General features: G+C 35.4%; 1 protein-coding gene across 3 annotated transcripts in view; it reads left to right on the top strand.

Annotated features, from left to right (window-relative positions):
* Positions 1–20,919, top strand: part of GSH1 (glutamate-cysteine ligase) — a 155,455-nt gene that overhangs the window by 101,311 nt on the left and 33,225 nt on the right. For all 3 annotated transcript variants that reach the window (XM_089807903.1, XM_089807902.1, XM_089807901.1), the window contains one exon: positions 20,412–20,504. In XM_089807903.1, coding sequence (XP_089664029.1) covers positions 20,412–20,504 — 93 coding nt within the window. The remainder of the gene's footprint in view (positions 1–20,411; positions 20,505–20,919) is intronic.

The following is a 20,919-nucleotide window of genomic DNA, read 5'->3' as shown; positions in this document are numbered from 1 at the left end:
CTGCTCTCCCTTATGTATGAGGCGGAGAGTCATGACCCCCATAGCGTCATGACTCTACATGGTCTTTGGCCACGTAGAGTCACGCCTCTTCGGTGGCATGACTAACAGCCTGTTTAGTTAAGGCAACCAAAACATAAGAAGTGTGCCCGTACATAACACAATAAGGAGCTCGATAACATATTAATAATGTGTCAATACAAATTGTGATTGCCGATATGTATTGTTATCTGCCGATGATTATCTTGCAAGTATATATTAATCAAACACACACACACACACATATATACAGATATAGATTTAATAATCAGCGGTAAAATTTATCCGTTAAACATAAACACAGATTAGTATATCAGATAAACATTATTTACTTCTACTGATGCTAAAACATTAACACTCCCTCTTTAGCAAGGGAGAAGTAATACACCATTAGAATTTCAGTATAGAATACTTGATTACTTTATCTGATATTCACACAATAAAATAGTTATAAGTCAGAAAACAAAAATCACCATGTTATGAACACTATCATAATGTATATTATGATCTCTAATTATCTAAAATAATATCTAGAGTAATCACAATGGAAATGTTACCTGTGATCTCTAATTGCCCAAAGCAATTTCTAGAGATGTTCATAGTGATAACATAAAATTTCATGATCTCTAATTGCTCGAAGCATGTCTAGAGATGTGTAATATCCCTTTCTAGATATTTACTAAATTCCTTGATATAAAACTTACAAATTTTAAACCGAACAGTAAACCCGTATTTGATATAAATTCCAGAACTTAAATCCACTTTATAACCAGCAAATGTGCATATGAGAAAACCCAGAAAAGCTTGTTTATTCCTCCAATAATCAGAAAGGACATATTTAAACTAGAAATGAATACAAATTGTTGCCAAACAACGTCACTGTATTATACATCAGCAATACAATAACACTCAACAATCCAGAAAAACCAATCTTATAAATAAAAATAACAGTCAGATTGGAAATGTAGATTAACCTGTAAGAAGGCTAGGTTTGCGTCCAACCTTCAAATACTTCTTCAAGGGTTTGCATCCTAGAAGAAATAACCAGCAACTGTTTCTAGCTCCTAGATTTAATATTTGTTTGAATATCATATTCTTCATATCTCCTCTCATGTAGAGTCTGTTGTACTTTTATCACTTTTCCCAATGTGATGCACACATCTTTAAGCAATGTGGGATAAAGTACCTTTTTTGCCCTTTAGTCACTTAAATGAACATAGTATTTTTTAAATAAAGTGACAAGTTAAATGAATTTTTAAAGTCACTTAGCCAGTAAACCATATAATCGTTAGGCATTAAAATAACTGACCAAACAAACTCAAGTAAACACGTGCAATAGCTCGTTGGAAAGCTCTCGGCGAGATGCTTCCAACCCAACACTAAGATATCACGAATACTGAGCTCTGTTTACTTACTAAAAATAATAAGCATCCAGACAAATTGCCATAACTGCTCTGATGGGTTTGAAACTGGAAATGTCCAAGCCAAATCTCGAACAAAACCCCATAAAGAACTTTCTCGCCTCGAAACCGAGGTGAAGTGAGCTGGCAACACTAAATTATAATGTCCTAGAAAAAGGGGACATTACAAAGCCTCCCTTCTCAAAGATTGCTTGCCCTCAAGCAATCCACTCATATCTGCAGAAATCAAATGCCAGGGTCCCATACTCGCCTCGAGAATGAGGTTCTACTCCTCAATCGATATACCTCGACATGCATTTTCCCAAACTCAGAATGTTGAAAAAATACAATAGGACTCAATGTGCCAAATAACTGAATGCCAGGATTCCAAGTCTCACCATAAATGGACACCAACTGCCATGTGCTGTTGCCCCATGTGTCAATACCCTCAGTTAGGATGAAAGCCTCCCTCCATGAGTGACCCTGTGAATCTCTACTGTCAAGTGAAGATGGGAGCTCAACAATATACCAATATCCACCCCAGGATGATAGCAACCCAACTCTCCAATAAGATCCCCGATAAACAGCAATACATAAGGATGCTCCACCTGGATCCCAAGTGAGAACTCGTGTGTTGTCTAAGATACCACTGACCAACTCCTGTAGTATCTGCACCACTGTACCACTGTACCACTCCGATAATATCTGTACCAATGACAATGGCAGATCCAACCAATTTGACTCCACCACTATATCACCCTAGTGGAAACGGAGTAATCCTAATCTCTGGAACTTTGATGTGTCAGAAGACTAAAACACACAAATCATAGTTACAGCATAATCCATTAGATGTAAGATACTATTAACACCTGGATCCCCGATCAACCAATACATCGTGTTAAACTTGTCGCCACCTGGATCCCAAAACAATCGAACCCCACATCCATTTGCCATATAGAGGTAAAAATACCTGGTAGCGTCTATAACACAATATCTCTTTATAGCTCCCACTAAACTCCCATGGATGTGATAACTAACCAAACCATCATGCCAAGCGACACCATAATTGTCCTGTAACCATGTATCCATAAGAGAACTTTGTGACAGAGAAGTAGCAAACCATGTTGGATACATATTTGCATGATGTATAACCGACAGCTTTCCCTGCAAGTAATCCCCCACAAACAGCTGAGTTGGATGCTTGCATCTGCTAATCCCACCTTCCGAAGATGGTGAATACCCATCCCACAAAGGATGATATAATTCTGGCACCAACCCACACCAATGCATCATCAAGTCCTCGGTTAAACACTTGGGGTGCAAACTCAAATAATGCCGAGCTCCTCATTGTCCAACAACAATACACTAAACACAGGTGTGTGGTCGTGCGAAGGGAATAATGCCCAATTTTAGATATAATAATTGTCCAATGTCTTTACCACGAACTCCAAATTTTGATTGCCCAATGCAGGTCCGAATTCATCAATGTGTAGGTAACTTGCAACAAATTCCCCACTGATATCATTGTAATATTCTCTGATCGATTATTAGTTCAAAATGCTGATTACTGTGGATAGAAATTATATTAAATAGTTTCCAGTCATACCCAAATTGCTCTGGCCTTGTTGAATTGATCTTTAATAAAGTTGTAAGACCAAAATACTGGTTATATTATTGAGGGAAATTTAGTCAAACAATTCCCATGCAACCTGTATATGTTCTATATCGTTGTCATTCTAGAACCCGAGCATGTATTTGTATTTTACTTATGCAGTAAACTCACCTAGCTGTATCTATTATGTTAATCATAGACTTGCGAATAATACAAATCTTAAGAACTTGTTGCAGAAGAGTTTTGCAAAGATCATACACACAGTAATGCCTTAGACATTTGACGCTAACTGGAACTCTTGCAAATATTAGTTTCAACGTTTCCAGTCAATGCAAAAACCAATACAGTATACCCGACTCACACCCAACAATTACAAGTTTATTCGAAGGATAGAAATAGGAAATAGATTAGTGCACTTGGTATCTGCAGTTCCTTATGTCGACGTTGGGCATTCACGTGTTGCAAAATGTAGGGCTTCACGCGCATGGGGGTGGGGTCTGTAGTGTCGCAAGTAACCATAGAATGATGGTGTTTAAACCCAGTCGATCTCCTGCGATGCTTTCATGGTTTTTTCCTGTGATTTTTATGAACTTCCGACTCCCACTTTGCTGTCCACGGATTACTTGTCGGGTATTGAATAGCGGCTACCTCCTATCGCAAATGCTCTACTCAATGGCTGATACCACTTCACAACTCCTCACTGCCTATATTCGCATATGGAAATCACCACCATTCCTTCAGCGGGTATGAAAACCTTCTATCATCCAACAACCATTATACGCTAACACTCTTAAATCGAACCTTGAAGACCAGTGGTGAAATCTGGGTGATTCCACTCTTAATGCGAAGTTGAGACTACGTCCAATCTCTGCACCAATCCAAGGGGTTTCGTCCTCAGGAAAGAACCCAGTCACATTCAGGCAACTAGTAGTTTATCTGAGCATTTAATATTAATATTCTCGTGAATGGTCAAATGTAAACCCTGTAGGCTGGCAGGATACATAAGCTCTAATACCACTGTAATATCCCTTTCCAGATATTTACTAAATTTCTTGATATAAAACTTACAAATTGTAAACCGAACAGTAAACCTGTATTTGATATAAATTCCAGAACTTAAATCCACTTTATAACCAGCACATGTGCATACGAGAAAACCCAGAAAAGCTTGTTTATTCCTCCAATAATCAGAAAGTACATATTTAAACCAGAAATGAATACAAATTGTTACCAAACAACGTCATTGTATTACACATCAGCTATACAATAACACACAACAATCCAAAAAAACCAATCTTATAAGCAAAAATAACAATCAGATTGGAAATGTAAATTAACTTGTAAGAAGACTAGGTTTGCGTCCAACCTTCAAATACTTCTTCAAGGGTTTGCATCCTAGAAGAAATAACCAGCAACTGTTTCCAGCTCCTAGATTTAATATTTGTTTGAATATTATATTCTTCATATCTCCTCCCATGTAGAGTCTGTTGTACCTTTATCACTTTTCCCAATGTGATGCACGCATCTTTAAGCAATGTGGGATAAAACACCTTTTTTGTCCTTTAGTCACTTAAATGAACATAGTACTTTTAAAATAAAGTGACAAGTTAAATGAACTTTTAAAGTCACTTAGCCAGTAAACCATATAATCGTTAAGCATTAAAATAACTGACCAAATGAACTTAGATAAGCACGTGCAATAGCTCATTGGAAAGCTCTCGATGAGACGCTTCCAACCCAACGTTGAGATATCATGAATACTGAGCTCTGTTTACTTACTAAAAATAGTAAGCATCTAGGCAAACTGCCATAACTACTTTGATGGGTCTGAAATTGGAAATGTCCAAGCCAAATCTCGAACTAAACCCCATAAAGAACCTTCGCGCCCTGAAACCGAGGCAAAGTGAGCCGACAACACTGAATTATAATGTCCCAGAAAAAGGGGACATTACAAGATGTCCATGAAAATTTGTTACTCATGATCTCTAATTGCTCGAAGTAATGTCTAGAGATGTCCATGATATTAACATGAGTTCATTATTGATGATCTCTAATTGCCTGAAGCAATGTCTAGAGATGTCCATAGTAATAACATAAGATTTCATGATCTTTAATTGCTCGAATCAATGTCTAGAGATGTCCATGAAAATTGGATGCTCATGATCTCTAATTGCTCGAAGCAATGTCTACAGATGTCCATGAACATTAGTTACTCATGATCTCTAATTGCTCAAAGCAATGTTTAGAGATGTCCATGGTAATAGGCCTATTATTTAAAAGATCGTCACCTTGTAAATAATTACCTTCTGAATAAATATGTCCATGAAAGATTGTCACCTTTCATTACATATATGATGCTACTAACCAACAAAATAGAAGCATAAACTCACATGAATTAAAATTTAATTTAATATTCAATATTACAAATTAATCATACCAAGTTTTTCTCTTAAGTATTTCAACTTCACTTTAGCAAGAGGCTTGGTAAAGATATCAACTGTTTGCTCATTAGTACAGATGTACTCTAATTGAATGATTCCTTGATTCACCATATCTCGAATGTAGTGGAAAGGAATTTCAATTTGTTTGGAGCGATTGTGGAATACCGGACTGGTTGAAAGCTTGATGCAACTTTGATTATCTTAATGAATCACAGTGGGCTTCAAAAGTCTTTTAAACAAATCTGCTAACAACTTTCGTAGCCATATCGCTTCTCTAGCACCCAAAGAAGATGCAATGTATTTTGCTTCGGTGGAACTTAATGGAACTAGAGTTTGTTTTCCACTGGACCAAGAAACCATACCAGATCCTAGATTGAAGCAATATCTAGAAGTACTCTTCTGTTCAATAGAACTGCCTGTCCAATCATAATCTGAATATCCATGAAGTTTGATGTTGACTTTATCATATTTGATTCCCATTCCAATAATAGCCTTTAGATATCTCAAAATGTACTTAGCTACATGTAGATGTATCTTCTTTGGTGCACACATAAACTGACTTAAGGTGTTAGTAGCATAGCATATGTCAGAACGAGTATTAACCAAATAAATTAAAGAACCAATAATTTGTTTGTAGTAAGTAGAATCTGTAGGTTCTGATTTTATCATATCATCCTTCAACTTGTGTAGGTTTACTTCCATAGGAGTGGCTGTTGGTTTGCATTCCATCATTTCAAATTTTGTTAGGATGTCGACTGTATATTTTCCTCGATTTAGAAGAATGTAGTTATCCTGTTGCCAGACTTCTAATCCAAGAAAGTAGTGAAGTAGACCTAAGTCTTTCATTTCAAACTCTGCTGTGAGTTCTTGTTTGCATTTCTTTGTTCATAGATATAATTGATTACATGCAATATGCCCGACTGTAAGGCCTTCTAGGTTAGGGCCAAATACAAACAACAATTACAAAATCAGTTTTGCAAGATCCAACAAGATCCGACTTACAATCACAAGCCCAATCTCAGCTAGTCTAGATCCACAACTGGATAAGAACACCAAGAAGAATCCACACTTGTACCCTCAGGTCCACCAAGCAATCCTCTGGTTCTCAAGCCGTAGCCCTAGCTCTTCAAAATTCACATCCTCTTCTCCAAGCTGGATGATCACACTTCTAATGCTTCAAGACTCCACAAAAACCCCTTATACCCAACTAAGCCACAAGTCGGTCTAGTGCATTACAAACCAAATTAAATTTCTCACATTAAATATATGCTGAGCCACAAGTTGGCTACAACACAAATTAAATATCCATACATAAATTAAATACCAAAAGTCGGCTCATAGACAACTCGGCACCAATAGAAAACAAGACCAAACTGAGTGTCAGCAAAAGCAAGCCGAGCACCAGTAAAACCAGAAGCATTGCCAAGCTCGCAGTGCAAACCAAGCACCATAGACCATGCCGAGCTCCTAGACCATGCTGAGCTCCACAGACCATGCCGAGCTCCATAAACCATGCCGAGCTCCAAGACCATGCCGAGCACCATAGTCCATGCCGAGCTCCTAGAGCATGCCGAGCATCATAGAGCATGTCGAGCTCCATAGTGTATGCCGAGCTCTCAGAGAATGCCGAGCTCCCAAGCATAAACTATGTCCAACAATGACCAAACAACACTTCTTTGGTGATTGAGTCCACAACTACAAGCCATAATTCCTCAGACATGAAGGATTGCAAGAAAGCCTAGGATGCTCCTGCATCAGACATCCCATGTTCGAAAAGATGTTCTAGTAGCTGGAAAAACATCTTTTGGGATTCAACACATAAATCTCAAACTGGTTCTTCGCATACATATCCTCCAAGTCCTCAACTTGTACACTCTTTCCCTTGTTCTTCTTTTGCTTCTTCACATCCATCTTCAGTGTTTTACAGATCGGCTTTCCATGCTGATCTCCAACCTTCTCAGAATTTGCCAACTCAACTCGGGTGTCAATACTTAGGTTCCTCCTACCGAGTTCTTCATTCTGCAAAACAATCAAGAATAACTTCCTACCACCTTTCTCAACAACAAACACATTCTTGACATGATCATGCACAACCCTACAATCATACTGCCAAGGTCTACCAAGTAAAACATGACAACTGTTCATGTCCACAATATAACACAACACTTGATCGTTATATTTCTCAATCCGAAAATCAACAAGGTATTGCTCCCTCACTTCTAAAGCATGTTCACCTTGCAACCAACCAATCCTAATAAGGATGTTTCACTCTCTTCAAACCAAGTTTTTGAATCATCTCCTCAGGAACAAGGTTATCAGTATTACCACCATCCACAATCACCTTGCAGACTTTACCACTAGGCTTACAACAAGTCTTGAACAAACTAGTCCTCTGACAAGATTCCAGTGTCATCTCACCAACCAATACTCGCTGAGCTAGCAGACTCTCTCCTTGCTTAGGCTGACTATCTTGAACTACAACCTCATTCACAACAACAACAGTCCTACTAAGTGGACATTCAAAAAATCTATGCCCTTCTTTCCCACATTTGAAACAATTACCTCTAAATCCACCTCCACCTTGTAATGCCCCGCCAAGGGATCCAAAAGAATTAACCTAAAGTTTCACTAAGTTTGCTAAACATTTTTTTTTTTTTTTAAAGTAAGAATGTATAACATACACATCAAACACATAGTAGCAGAAGCAATAACATGTAATCATCGACCAACATACATTGCAAGTTACATTTCTTAAGGATCCCAAGACGTTGAGTCACTTTTAAATTTAATTAATTCTCAGTCTAACAATTACTACATACATATGAAAGAATAATCAAAAAGTCCCATGTCCATAATATACATTTGATCCCAATGCCTCTTGGCAAATTAATTCGGAATGCTCAATCATCCACCGTACAAGTCACAGGGTATGAAAAGGCTTAAAAGAATATACATATGTAAGAATAGAAATGCATCAACCTCTACGAATCCATGATACAAAGTATAATAAAAATATATGAAACTATTCACCATACATGATACATCCATAATGATAAAACATCTATCATAAAATCTAACCATCCATCATAATAATCCAAGAACATAATGAAGGTAAATGCCAATCACGAAAACTCCAGCCACGGTGACCACGGAACGGATCTCAATGGTAAGAGTAAAAAGCACTACCACTCGACCGCGTGGAACCTAAATGGTCCACTCCCACCGCGCTGAGGAGATAGTCTCAAGTCCCAAATAGGATAACAAAACCTAAAACACAAGTACTCTCTAAGTCTGGGAAATCCTAAAAGTACACTAACGCAAAGGTTCCAACATAGATAGACATCTAGACCCAGAGGCACCACAAAGACACGTAAGAAACCTAATATGCAAGTGGGAAAGTGTCATCGCAAAAGTCACGTAGAAGCTACCCGAGCAATCCCTTAGGAATCTCGGGTCCCTACTGATCCCTGCGGCCACTAGTATCCTCTCGTACTGACGAGGCATACTATGGAATGCAAGGTCGTAACCAAGCATTCTCTCTACCCCATCCTAGTTTGTACTAGCACTCAAGGCATGGGAGAGAACATACAATTATCTTGTTAGGTTCATTTTCTCTCATTTAGTGTAAATGTTTTCACTTATTAAAACAACTTACAATGGGTTACTCCAGGCAGCCTCTTAGGGCCCCGATCCCCATTGCAAGCCACTTCCCGACACTACACATAGATAACCTACCCTAGGCTTATGAAATCATAAATCAAAGAATCATAATAAAACCACCTCAGTCCTATACGAGCAACTGAAAAGACATCATAAAAGATAAGCTACAAAATTACATCAGTTCTTCATGAGCAACAGATAATATCAAATAATAATCATATGATCACGACAGTTCTCTATCAGCAACTGAAGGCATCAATGATAAATCACAAAATCCAATGGTTCTCCAATGAGCAATTAGAAAGTATCCCAATAGTAAATTACAATACTGATCGAAGACTCCAAAATGGTCAAGTCAAAACATGACATCATCAAGAACATAACAAACACTTCAGTCCTCTCAAGCGACTGAAAAGCAATCCAAGTATAACTGATCGAGACTCAAAAATGGTTATCAAATATAACTGATCGAGACTCGAAAATGGTTAAGTTAGGTATCTCAATACATACACCTCAGCTTCACACAAAGAAATTGGAAAGCAATAACAAACAGTAAATACATCCATCATAGAGTATACTATCACATTACCTTGGTTGGTTTGAAAAGATCGAGAACAAATCATCATAACCTCACATTCACAAACCCGGCCTCTGGTAACAACCTAAACTGGTCAATACTAGAACAACCCCAAAACACAGAGAACACATAGAAGACATCAAAGTCTCAGAGATTGGATTTGAAAGTATATTATTGAGTTAAGGTAAGGTTTATGTTCCAGTTTAACGTCTATTTCAAGTAATTAAGTTTCCACAATTAACCCATTTCTATATTTACATGATTGTACAATTACCCTAAAAATATTCTAAGGATAATCTTTTATTTATTAAGTTATAAAAATGATCCTTAATGATTTTAAATAAAACAATTATGACTTTATTAAAATTATCTTTATTTAAACCCACATTAATAACTTTCATTAAGTCAATAGTCTAATTATACAATTTTATCAAATAATATCTATTAATGATTTAAATAAAATAATTACAATTTTATTAAAATCAATAATTAAATACTTGATAATAATAACTTCTATTCTTAATTAAATATTAAATCATATTAATATTAATCAATATTTTATTTTAAATATATATATATTACATTTATTATTAATATATCAATTATAAAATATTGTTTGAAATTTAATAATGAAAATTAATATTAAATAATATCATAAATTTTATTTAATTAAAAACTATTAATATTAATCAAAATTTATAACATTAACGAATTTCGAAATTCGAATGGCATATGATATGTTTGGTTAAAAAAACCATGCGGTAAGCGATTTAATAATCGCTACCCGCCGACAGTGTAGTGTCGGACTGCTGTCGCAGTCGTCCTGCGTCAGCAGGTACGACTACGTATAGCAGTCGCCTGCTGCAGTCATAAAGGGGGCAAGGGGTGGTTAAGCCGCCCCTCCCCAATACTATGTTTTAAATTTTTTTATTTTTTTTAAATTAAATTTTTTTTAAAAAAAACCATTTTGTAATATCCGACTTTGTACCATTAAATTTGTTAATTAAAAATTTACATATATGTATATGTATTTTTTTATCTCAACAAAAATATAATTATTATAATAAAATTTATTGATAATCAATCTATTATATATATATATATATAAAGTAATTCTTTTTAATATATATAAATATATTAAAACTTGTTTACTTCCTTATATTAACATAGAAAATATAGCCAACCATCCAAACTTCTAATTTAGAATTTCGGTATTAGATTCAGCCCTTTCCCATTTAAATCTCATGTATATAGAAGTTTATTGACAAGCATCTGACAAATTCCAATATCGTAATGTTTAAACATTCATCACAGAGAATTCAGATTTACAAACCCCAGACACGAAGAAGACAGGAAAGGATAATTGCGTAATAAATCGATAATCAAAACACAAGACCCTACTTGATCCTGATGCTATTATGCAATCTCCAAGAACTGTAAGAGAATTCGCTTCTCTCAATATCCTTCCTCTGGAAAACTTTCTTGGTATCAGCCTTCTGAAATTCGCTTCCAAAAGTTGTCTCCCAAAAATTCCCGTCCAAATTCGTGTGTCCCAATTCGTGTCCCCCAAGAATGAACCCCCAACGTTGTGATAAGCAATTTTTTTCCTCAAATCGGGGCACTAATTGTGCGTTCACCCGAGAAGACTCTTTGCACAACTGAGTTAACTCCAAATTAGCCTTTCTTATCTTTTCTTTTAATTTTGCATTCAACTTTCATGCACATTAAGTTGAATTATTAAATAACTTTATTTAATATTCCACTTGACTTCTATTTTTAATTAATTAATTACTTTAATCTCATGTGCACTTTAAGCAGTTAAAATAACGTTATTGATTTCTATTATTTAATCTTTTAATTTAATTCTCATATTTAAACTCATGCTTAGATCATGCGATCTAGAATTCTTAATAATTTTAATATCTTTCAACTTTTAATTTATTTTAGAAACTTAATTGATAACATATTTAATTAATTTAAATAAAAATAATATTTAGCATTTATTTAAAAATGAACTCCAAATATATTATTATTAAATTAAATTAATATTATCCTGTTCTAAATTTATCTTTGTACTTTAATTTCCAAATTTAATTCTTTTATTTAATTAATTTCTCAATTAATTAAATATTAAAGATATCATATTAATTCTCTATTAAATTAAATCATTAATTAATCTTTTTAATTAGACTTAATTAATAGAAAACACATCAAGGACTCATATAACAACATACGAAAACCCTACATAGAAAAATACATACTAAATCAAACAAAAAGGGTTATAATCACGAAATTACATCATTTGATGCATTCGGAGGGTACTTAACTCAGATACTTGTCCTAATTATCAATTAGGACAATTGGCTAAAGGGTTTAGGATTTGGACTTAAGAGTTTATCTCCCCTCTCTTACCATTGAGACAGTGCGATAGGGTACGCTCATCCTGGCAATTCAGGGAAGTCGATACCCGATACCTGCAACCTGCATAAAATCCACGCATGTACAAACACAATATTCTAAGCTAAACAAACAATGGCAGGAAGTGGTGCATCGTGTAGATCCCGACTAGCAGATGACTACGACTCCCTTCCATAACCACATCAGAAACACCATACATAAATAAAACAAACACGCACACCATACACATGCAATATGGGGTAAGTATCCATAAGAAGGCACATGTGATAATAAACCATCTAACTAATCGTCATCAATAACTGAAAACATTGAATAATCATCATACATGCATGAAATATAGAGTACCAAGTAATCTCATCATATAATAAACTGAGTGTAAAACAACATCTGATAATCTCTAAAATAATAATACTAATCATCAAACATAAATTGGCCTAAAAGAGTTTGGCAATGATAACAGAAATGCGACTTAGGGGCGGGCACTACACACCTGTCATTTTCTGATCAACAAGTTTTGGTTCAGCTTCTGCACTCAGTTTAGCTTATGCCAAGCTATCCTGCTTCTCCTTTCCTCTAGCATTACCTTGACGTTTCCTTTTCAATTTAGCTTCTGCCTTTAGAGCATACTGATAAGCATCCTCAATTAAAGAAATATTCAGCATACCAACCTCATCCTGAATATTGAATCTTAAACCATTAATGTACCGAGCTATCTTTTCCTTTGACAATTCTCTATGACCAGACCAAATAGTCAACTTATAGAACTCCTTGGTATAATCTTTCACAGTCATATCTTTCTATTTCAGATTCTTCAACCTCTTAAACAACTCAAGTTCCTAATTAGTAGGGATGAACTTGTCACCATCAATCTCCATCTAGAGATCTTCATTTCATCTTCTTGTCTCTATCTCTTTGCAATTCTTTCCACCAAAGAGCAACATGTCCTTTCAGCTTAGTTTGTGCCAACCTTACTTTGAGTGGATCCTCAATGTCCTCAAGCTTAAAGTAATCTTCCAACTCACCAATCTAATCAATCAGGTCTTCAGGAGTCAAATTACCTGAGAAATTAGAAACCTCCATCTTATGTTTCAGCTTCAACTGAGATCCAGGTCTAGCAAACTGACCAGCCCTAGTTCCAATAGGTTTCTCCACACGATCAGTTCTGTCCTCTCCACTAGATCCAGTAACTACAAAGTCTTCAACAACTTCCTCATAACCATCTTCAGTACCCACATGCCTAGGTACACCACCTAAATTATTCATAATTTCAACAATCATGTCACTCTTCATCAATGCAATCTCAGATCTGAATTCTGCTCTAATCTTCTCTGAGATCCTTTCTTCCACAACATCACTAAGATTATCAATTGCCCTAGGGTCCAATCTTCTTGAGGGCATCTTCCAAAATTTTGGCAAATCCAAAGCAATAGATCCACCAATCCAGAAGATCAATCAGCTCCACAAGATCAACCTTCTCTGTAAATCCTAGTGCAAACTGCCTCAGCTTTGGCGATCTGTCTACACACTCAAGAACAACCTGGCTTTGATACCACTTGACGCAGTGCAAGGTAGGAGAATCCCCAAAGGAGATGTCCAAACCCCCAACAAATAACCACACAATGGAGACACAACAACATGCAAGAAGAATGCAAGATTTGATACCAAATCACAACTCTTTATTCATAGATATAACTGATTACATGCAATATGCCTATCTGTAAGGCCTTTTAGGTTAGGGTCAAATACAAACAACAATTACAAAATCAATTCTTGCAAGATCCAACAAAGTCCAACTTACAATCACAATCCCAATCACAGCGAGTGCAGATCCATAACTGGACAAGAGATACCTTTCCCTCATTCATTCCAAGAGGAGAGTCTTTTGTAGAAGAAAGAACAAACACAAATAGTGTGGAAGAAATTGTACAATTATATGCAAGCTTGGAACCAAACATTCGACAACTTATTTCCTTCGAAGAATACTACAAAACCAAAACCATGGAAAATAACAAGAAAAATCATGTAAATGAAGACTTCTAGGCGAAAGTAAATAAAGTAAAACTCCCATGTTTCGATGGTTCAAGAGAAGAAACTACTTAGTCCTAGATCCAAAAATTAGACACATTTATCATATAGTCCTGTGACCGAAGAAGGTGCAATTAAGTTTGCCATACTTCATTTAGGAGGGTCAGCCCACAAATGGTGGCACTATGGAAAAACTTTCTTGGGACACAAGAAGATTACTACCTATAGTGAAATCACTCAGAAGTTGATGAATAGGTTCGATCAAAAGGAATCCGAATGGTACTTCCAAGAGCTAACTCACCTTAAACAATCAAGGTCAGTGGAAGAATTCACAAATCAATTTCAAGACCTATTCGTGATGGTTCCAAACCTGTCCCATAACCAACTCACTCATCTTTTTATAGAAGGGCTCAAAGACTCCATTAAAATGCATGTAAAGCCCCTTGAGCCACAAAATTTAGAGGAAGCCATTAGAAAGGCAAAGAAAATTGAATTTAATAACCCTAGGGAAAGACTTAAGAATTTTGAAACCAAGATACCCTATTGGAATGAAGGGCCCAAGAGAGACCGCCCAGAAAGACCTTGTTATATCTGCAAGGAACCATGGAGTAAGGAACATCGATGTCAAAAGAAAGAATAACTATTTCAGAATAATATATGCTTTAAATGCAGAGAGCCATGGAAACCTAATCATTAATGTAAAAAGGGAAAACTGAACAGAATAGAAGAAATCCCCAGAGATGATACCCCAAGTAAAAAAGCAAAAACTGAGGAACAAGAACATGGGGTATTAGCCGTCATCACCCAAGAAAATGAAAATAGGACCTTCTGACTCAAAGGGAGAGTTAAAGGACAAAGAGTAATTGCTTTAGTGGATTCAGGAGCTACGCATGACTTCATTGGAAAACACTTGGTAGCAAGGAGGAAATTAAAACACAAGAATTTAAGGGCTTCAAGGTGGCTTTTGGAAATGGATCCATAGATAATTGTACAAAGATAGTAACCCAATTAGAAGTCTCCCTAGAGGGGCACACAATGAAGAGAAACTTCTATGTGGTTGATAGTAAGAATGATATTATCTTAGTAATGCCATTGATAAATTCCCATGGGCAATTCATAATGGATAGCACAAATTTAGAGATTTGTTTCCAACGTGAAGGAAAAGAAATCACATTAAAAGGAATACCAGATGGTTCCCCTAAGATGTTCAGTTGCAAGAAAATGACAAAAATAAGTAATCATGACTAAGGGAGATGGAACACAATGTATGATATTAGACAGGACAAATCCCAAAGGAGAAACTGTCCATGTTGATAGCCAACCTATACTAAAAAGATACAAAAGAGTCTTCGAAGAAATTCCCCCATGACTTACTCCAAAAAGAGGATTTGAACATTCTATAGAATTAGGAGCAAAACCAGTAATAACTACCCCTTACAGACATCCCCATAAATTCAAAGAAGAGATAGAAAAAATGATCAAGGAGTTATTGGAGATGGGTCATATCCAACACAATAGTAGCCCATTTGCATCATCAGTAGTCTTGGTAAAAATGAAAGATGGTACTATGAGAATGTGCATCAGCTACCGAGCATTAAACATGAAAATTATAAAAAATAAATACCCTATTCCTAGGATTGATGAACTAATGATGAATCACATGGAGCATGTTATTTCTCAAAAAATGATTTACGATTTGGATATCATCAAATAAGAATGAGGAAGAAAGATGTGCCCAAAACTGCTTTTCAATGTCATTTTGGACATTTTGAATTCCTAGTACTTCCATTTGGTCTCACTAATGTACTGACAACTTTCCAATCATGTATGTATCATATATTCTAGCAACAATTGAGAAAAATTCTACTCATATTTTCTGATGACATACTTATCTATAGAAAATCATGGAAGAACACCTCCAACATATGAAAGAAGTTTTGAATATCCTGGAAACAAAATCACTATATATAAAGCTTTTGAAATGTGAATTTGGCTTAGAAGAGATCATATACCTGGGGCACAAAATCAATGTGAAGGGGATAAGTGTTGACGAGGATAAAATTAAAGCCATTAAAGAATGACTAAAATAAAAAAAACTGACCCAACTTAGGGGATTTGTAGGGTTATGTACCTACTACCGGCGCTTTGTAAAAGGATTCTCTAAAATTGCTTCCCCACTCACAGATTTAACAAAGAAAGGAGCATTTTCATGGAATGATTTAGCAGAACAAGCTTTTGAGGAACTCAAAGAAACCATTTGCTCTTGTCCACTCTTAGCTATTCCAGATTTCACAAAGCCATTCGAATTATAGTGTGATGCATCAAGGGAAGGAATTAGAGTAGTACTTATGCAAGAGAAGAATCCAATAGCCTTTGAAAGTCGCAAGTTGACAAATATAGAAAAACATTACGCTATATATGATAAGGAAATGTTGGCCATTATGCACGCCTTAGTGAAATTTTGACAATACTTGGTCTGTGGGGAATTTATTGTGAAGACAAATCATAACAGCTTACGTTTCTTCCTAAATCAAAAGGATCTTAACGATCGACAACAAAAACGGGTCAGTCGGATCCAAGCATGGAACTTTAATATAGAATATGTAAAAGGAATTACCAATGGAGTTGTTGATGCTCTCTCAAGAAGGCCCTACATCAATTCTATCACAAACATCTCAAAGGACTGCAAAGAAGAAATCATAGTGGAATACATCCAAGATCCTCAAACCCATGAAATGTTAGAAAGAAATCTACCTAATGAAGACTTTAGAGTTTGGGAAAACATCATCTTTTACAAAGGAAGAGTGTACTTAACTCCTTAATAAAAAATTGAAGAAAAACTTCTTAAGGAGTATCATGATAACCCATTGGTAGGACATCAAGGATACTTTAAGACATATAAGAGCATTAGAGATAAATATTCTTGGAAAGGTTTAAAAAAAGATGTACTCAAATATGTAAATGAATACATGACGTGCCAGCAAAATAAAACCGAGCTAACACACGCAATAGGTTTACTATAATCCTTACCCATCCCGAACCAAAATGTGAAAGTATATCCATGGATTTCATAACGGGATTTCTAAAGGTTCAAGGGAAGGACAATATATTTGTGGTAGTAGATAGGCTTACAAAATATGCTCACTTCTTTGCCATTTCCATAGAGTATACAACACAACAAGTAGCAGAGTTAATTTTTAGGGAAGTTTTTTGTCTCCATGGACTTCCACAAAATATTATAAGTGATAGAGATAGCAAATTCCTCAGCAAGTTTTGGCAAGAACTTTTTTTCCTAGCAGGAACAACCTTGACTCCTAGAATAAGCTATCATCCTCAAACAAATGGGCTATCATAACCTTATGTTGCTTGAGGACAAGTAAATTCGAGAGGGAAGGACTACAATGGAGTTCAATTGAATTAAAAAATCTATATATAGAATGTAAAATTGATCATTATATATTGAAAACAACATCATTTAGAATATTCAAATTATCATTATATATTGGAAATGACATGAGTTACATATAAATTCTTTTTAAAGGTAATTCTAAATATGATTGAAGTACTTAGATAATATTGAATATAAACTTTATTACTACTTTAACAAAAAGAAGAAATAAAATGAGTACAGTGGAATCTAACTAAAATAATAAATGAAATGTCACCCATGCCAAGTGATGTGGCCATGGGTCACGTCACTCTGAAATCAAATAATCGCATATTTATAGCAATTGGATCCAAGATATTGAGGGCGTCGAAAGAGATAAGACCAAATCATAAGGCACGACGTCCAAACAAACGAAGAGAAAGGAACGAAAGATTTAATTGGTTCTGAACACAACATACCCAAGGGTCTATCGAAATAGTAATTAAATGGTGATGTGGGACTTCCTTAGGCCCTAACACATCAATAGGCCACCCTCATCATATCGCGTATAGTATGGATCATCGGCATCATTGGAGGGAGGCAGAATTCACCGAGTTGGTAAAGGAAATCGAGCCGAATTACATAAAGGGGCCGACCACCAAGCTGGTATTGTACAATCCCTGAAAGGTAAGTAATATAGTTATTTAGCATTCTTCATATATGGTATTAGTTGTAAACCATGCAAGTGTGTGATTTTGAATAGTATTTTTATTAATTTGAAATGTAATGATATTTTACTAAAGGGATCATAAATAAGAATAATTTAGTATAGAATGATATTTACTAATGGTTCATAAATTGAAATTATTCAATATGTAATTTATCACAAGCAAAAATAACTTGATAATGGAAAGGATTAACAAAGTACCCTATGAAGGGAAGCTTATGACTTCTTGTATCAGTATTAGAGATGGGTATACTCGCATTTGGATGGCACAATGAAGTAGGTTACAAACCCTTATTGTCAGTATCAGAGATGAGTATAAAATAACTCGTTTGGCTGACACAACAAAGAAGTGTATATAATGTTGGTACCAAAGATGAGGATAATACCCATTGGGTCAAACACTACTTAATGAATGCAACCTCTATAATGTTGGTATGCGAGAACTATCTCTATCTTGCCAACATGCTTGAGGAAGTTTAATGGAAGGAATATTCTAATGGTGTCAACATATGCATGTGTGAACCTTAAAGGGTGCATTCTAGAAGGGACGGTTGACCAACTGAGGTTAATGAACCCGATCTAGTGATGTCTTTAAGGTTTGGGGTTAAGATTAATGGGTAGAATAGTATAATGAAATTCATGATTTTTAATGATCCTCAAATGTTTTTTGCAGGTTTTCTAGTACATAGTAGTAGGGACATTACAATTCCTGTGTTCATCTTCCCTACCTAAGAGGGAGTGTTAATGTTAGTGTAGTTTCAGTCGGATAAAATTCATTGAATATGAATATGAATATACAGTATATATATGAAATATATGCTTAACTCATTTAATATATACACATATTAGATATATGAGATATATCCTATATATATTATATTATAGGATTAAATATATACAAGTTATTATCACATTCTTAATCATGATAATAAGCAATGTTATAGATAATTAACGAGAGTTAAAGATACATGTCTCTACAGAGACATGCCTCTTATTACCATATACATGTGCATTGAGAATGTAACTTGTAACACACAAAAATCTATAAGTGCTATTACAAGTTACAGCAATGACAAATCTATTAAAACTTAACAGAGGCAACGGTTTGCCATTGTCATATATTCAGATACATCATTTGGGCTTCTCAATTGCACTGATTATAGAAACAACTTTGGGCATAGAAATGTTAGCAGAAATAAGATGGGCTTGTTTAAGCTTTGCAAATGATTTTTTTCATTTTCTTGAATAGGTCAACATTGCATAGAGGTTTGGGAATGCTGTTGTAGTCAAAACCAAAGGCCTCCTCTGCCAGCCTCAACAACTCTGCAAAAGATAAAAGAAACTTGTTTTCTGCAATTTCCACCCCGGTTCACCTTCAATCCACCCAAGCATCCCCAGGGTCATCATGAGTTCGTCTTGGACAAACTGGCCCACCTGAGATTGAACCTTGGCTGGACCCAAAGTCAAACTGGACCTGGACCCATACCCAGTTTGAATCAGACTAGTGACCGGCAACCGGAGACCAGCAAATCGGCAACTTAGTATATAAGCATTGTACTTGAGTTTCTTCTCCCTTGCATGCTTTAGAATCCAATATTTTGCATTAATTCCTACTGAGTATAGCTCAGAAATGCGAGTGGCACACCGAAGGAAACTGGTTATTTGTTGATGTTAATATATATTTTTCTTTCTTTCTGTGCAAAAGTAAGCACAACAAGAGAAAGATATTTGACTATAGGTGAGAAAATTTATTGAATATTAAGTCATTTTGAATGCTGTTACAGTCTTTAGGCAATATCATATCATTTGTTATGCATACAGATTAGATCTTTGCACTTTTAATTTAAATACAAGATAATAGTTTGAGTCTGCTTGAGCCTTGTTGGTCTTGAATGTGTGCTAAATTTGTTCCAGTGCTTTGTCTGAATACGTGATCTTACTGCTTGCATCAGAAAGAGAAATTTAGACTGCACTGGCTGAGGTAGACAGGGGACAATAGTGGCAGTCCTTTTATTTTACTATTGTTTTCTGGGTAGATTCTGATTTATAAGTTAAAAATAGTTTGCATAATGATATAGATGAATTAAATTTTAGAAAGTATGATAAAAAGATAATTAACTTTAATATTAACTGTTGCGAACTGTGCAGGTAGGACTGCTGTATGATGAGACCTCGCTTCAGGCAGTATTGGACCTAACAAAGGACTGGACAAAAGAGCAAAGACAGATGTTAAGAACTAAGGTATGCTCAACTTTCTTTAAGAAATAGTCTGTAATTTGAACCTTATGCAATTTTTCTGATTTGTTATTTCCATATTTGCATGTGGGTAACTGATATAGACCTTTTGGTTAATTAAATTGGCACTTTTTACTGTTGATAATTTTTTACCGATTTTTCCAGATGAATCAGATAGGGATGCCATATTCATATAGTACTTCACTAAATATTATTGACAAATGGCACACGTTACATGAAAGATTATTTTTGCTTGTACCTCTCTCTGTATGGTCCATTCAAGTTAAGGGGTTTTGTTTGAGAAGCTTCCCAGCATGCCAACCTTCAGATTGAACATTTCAAATTCCAAATGGAAATTAGTATTTCTCTCATCTTTGATCTATTTAACAATCACTAAGTATTCATGACTTAAACAAATCTT

This window comes from Cupressus sempervirens, chromosome 11 (genome assembly GCF_028749045.1).
Source record: "Cupressus sempervirens isolate cs-2001-9-10 chromosome 11, ASM2874904v1, whole genome shotgun sequence".
Lineage (NCBI taxonomy): Eukaryota > Viridiplantae > Streptophyta > Pinopsida > Cupressales > Cupressaceae > Cupressus > Cupressus sempervirens.
This window is presented reverse-complemented; position numbering and strand designations above follow the sequence as displayed.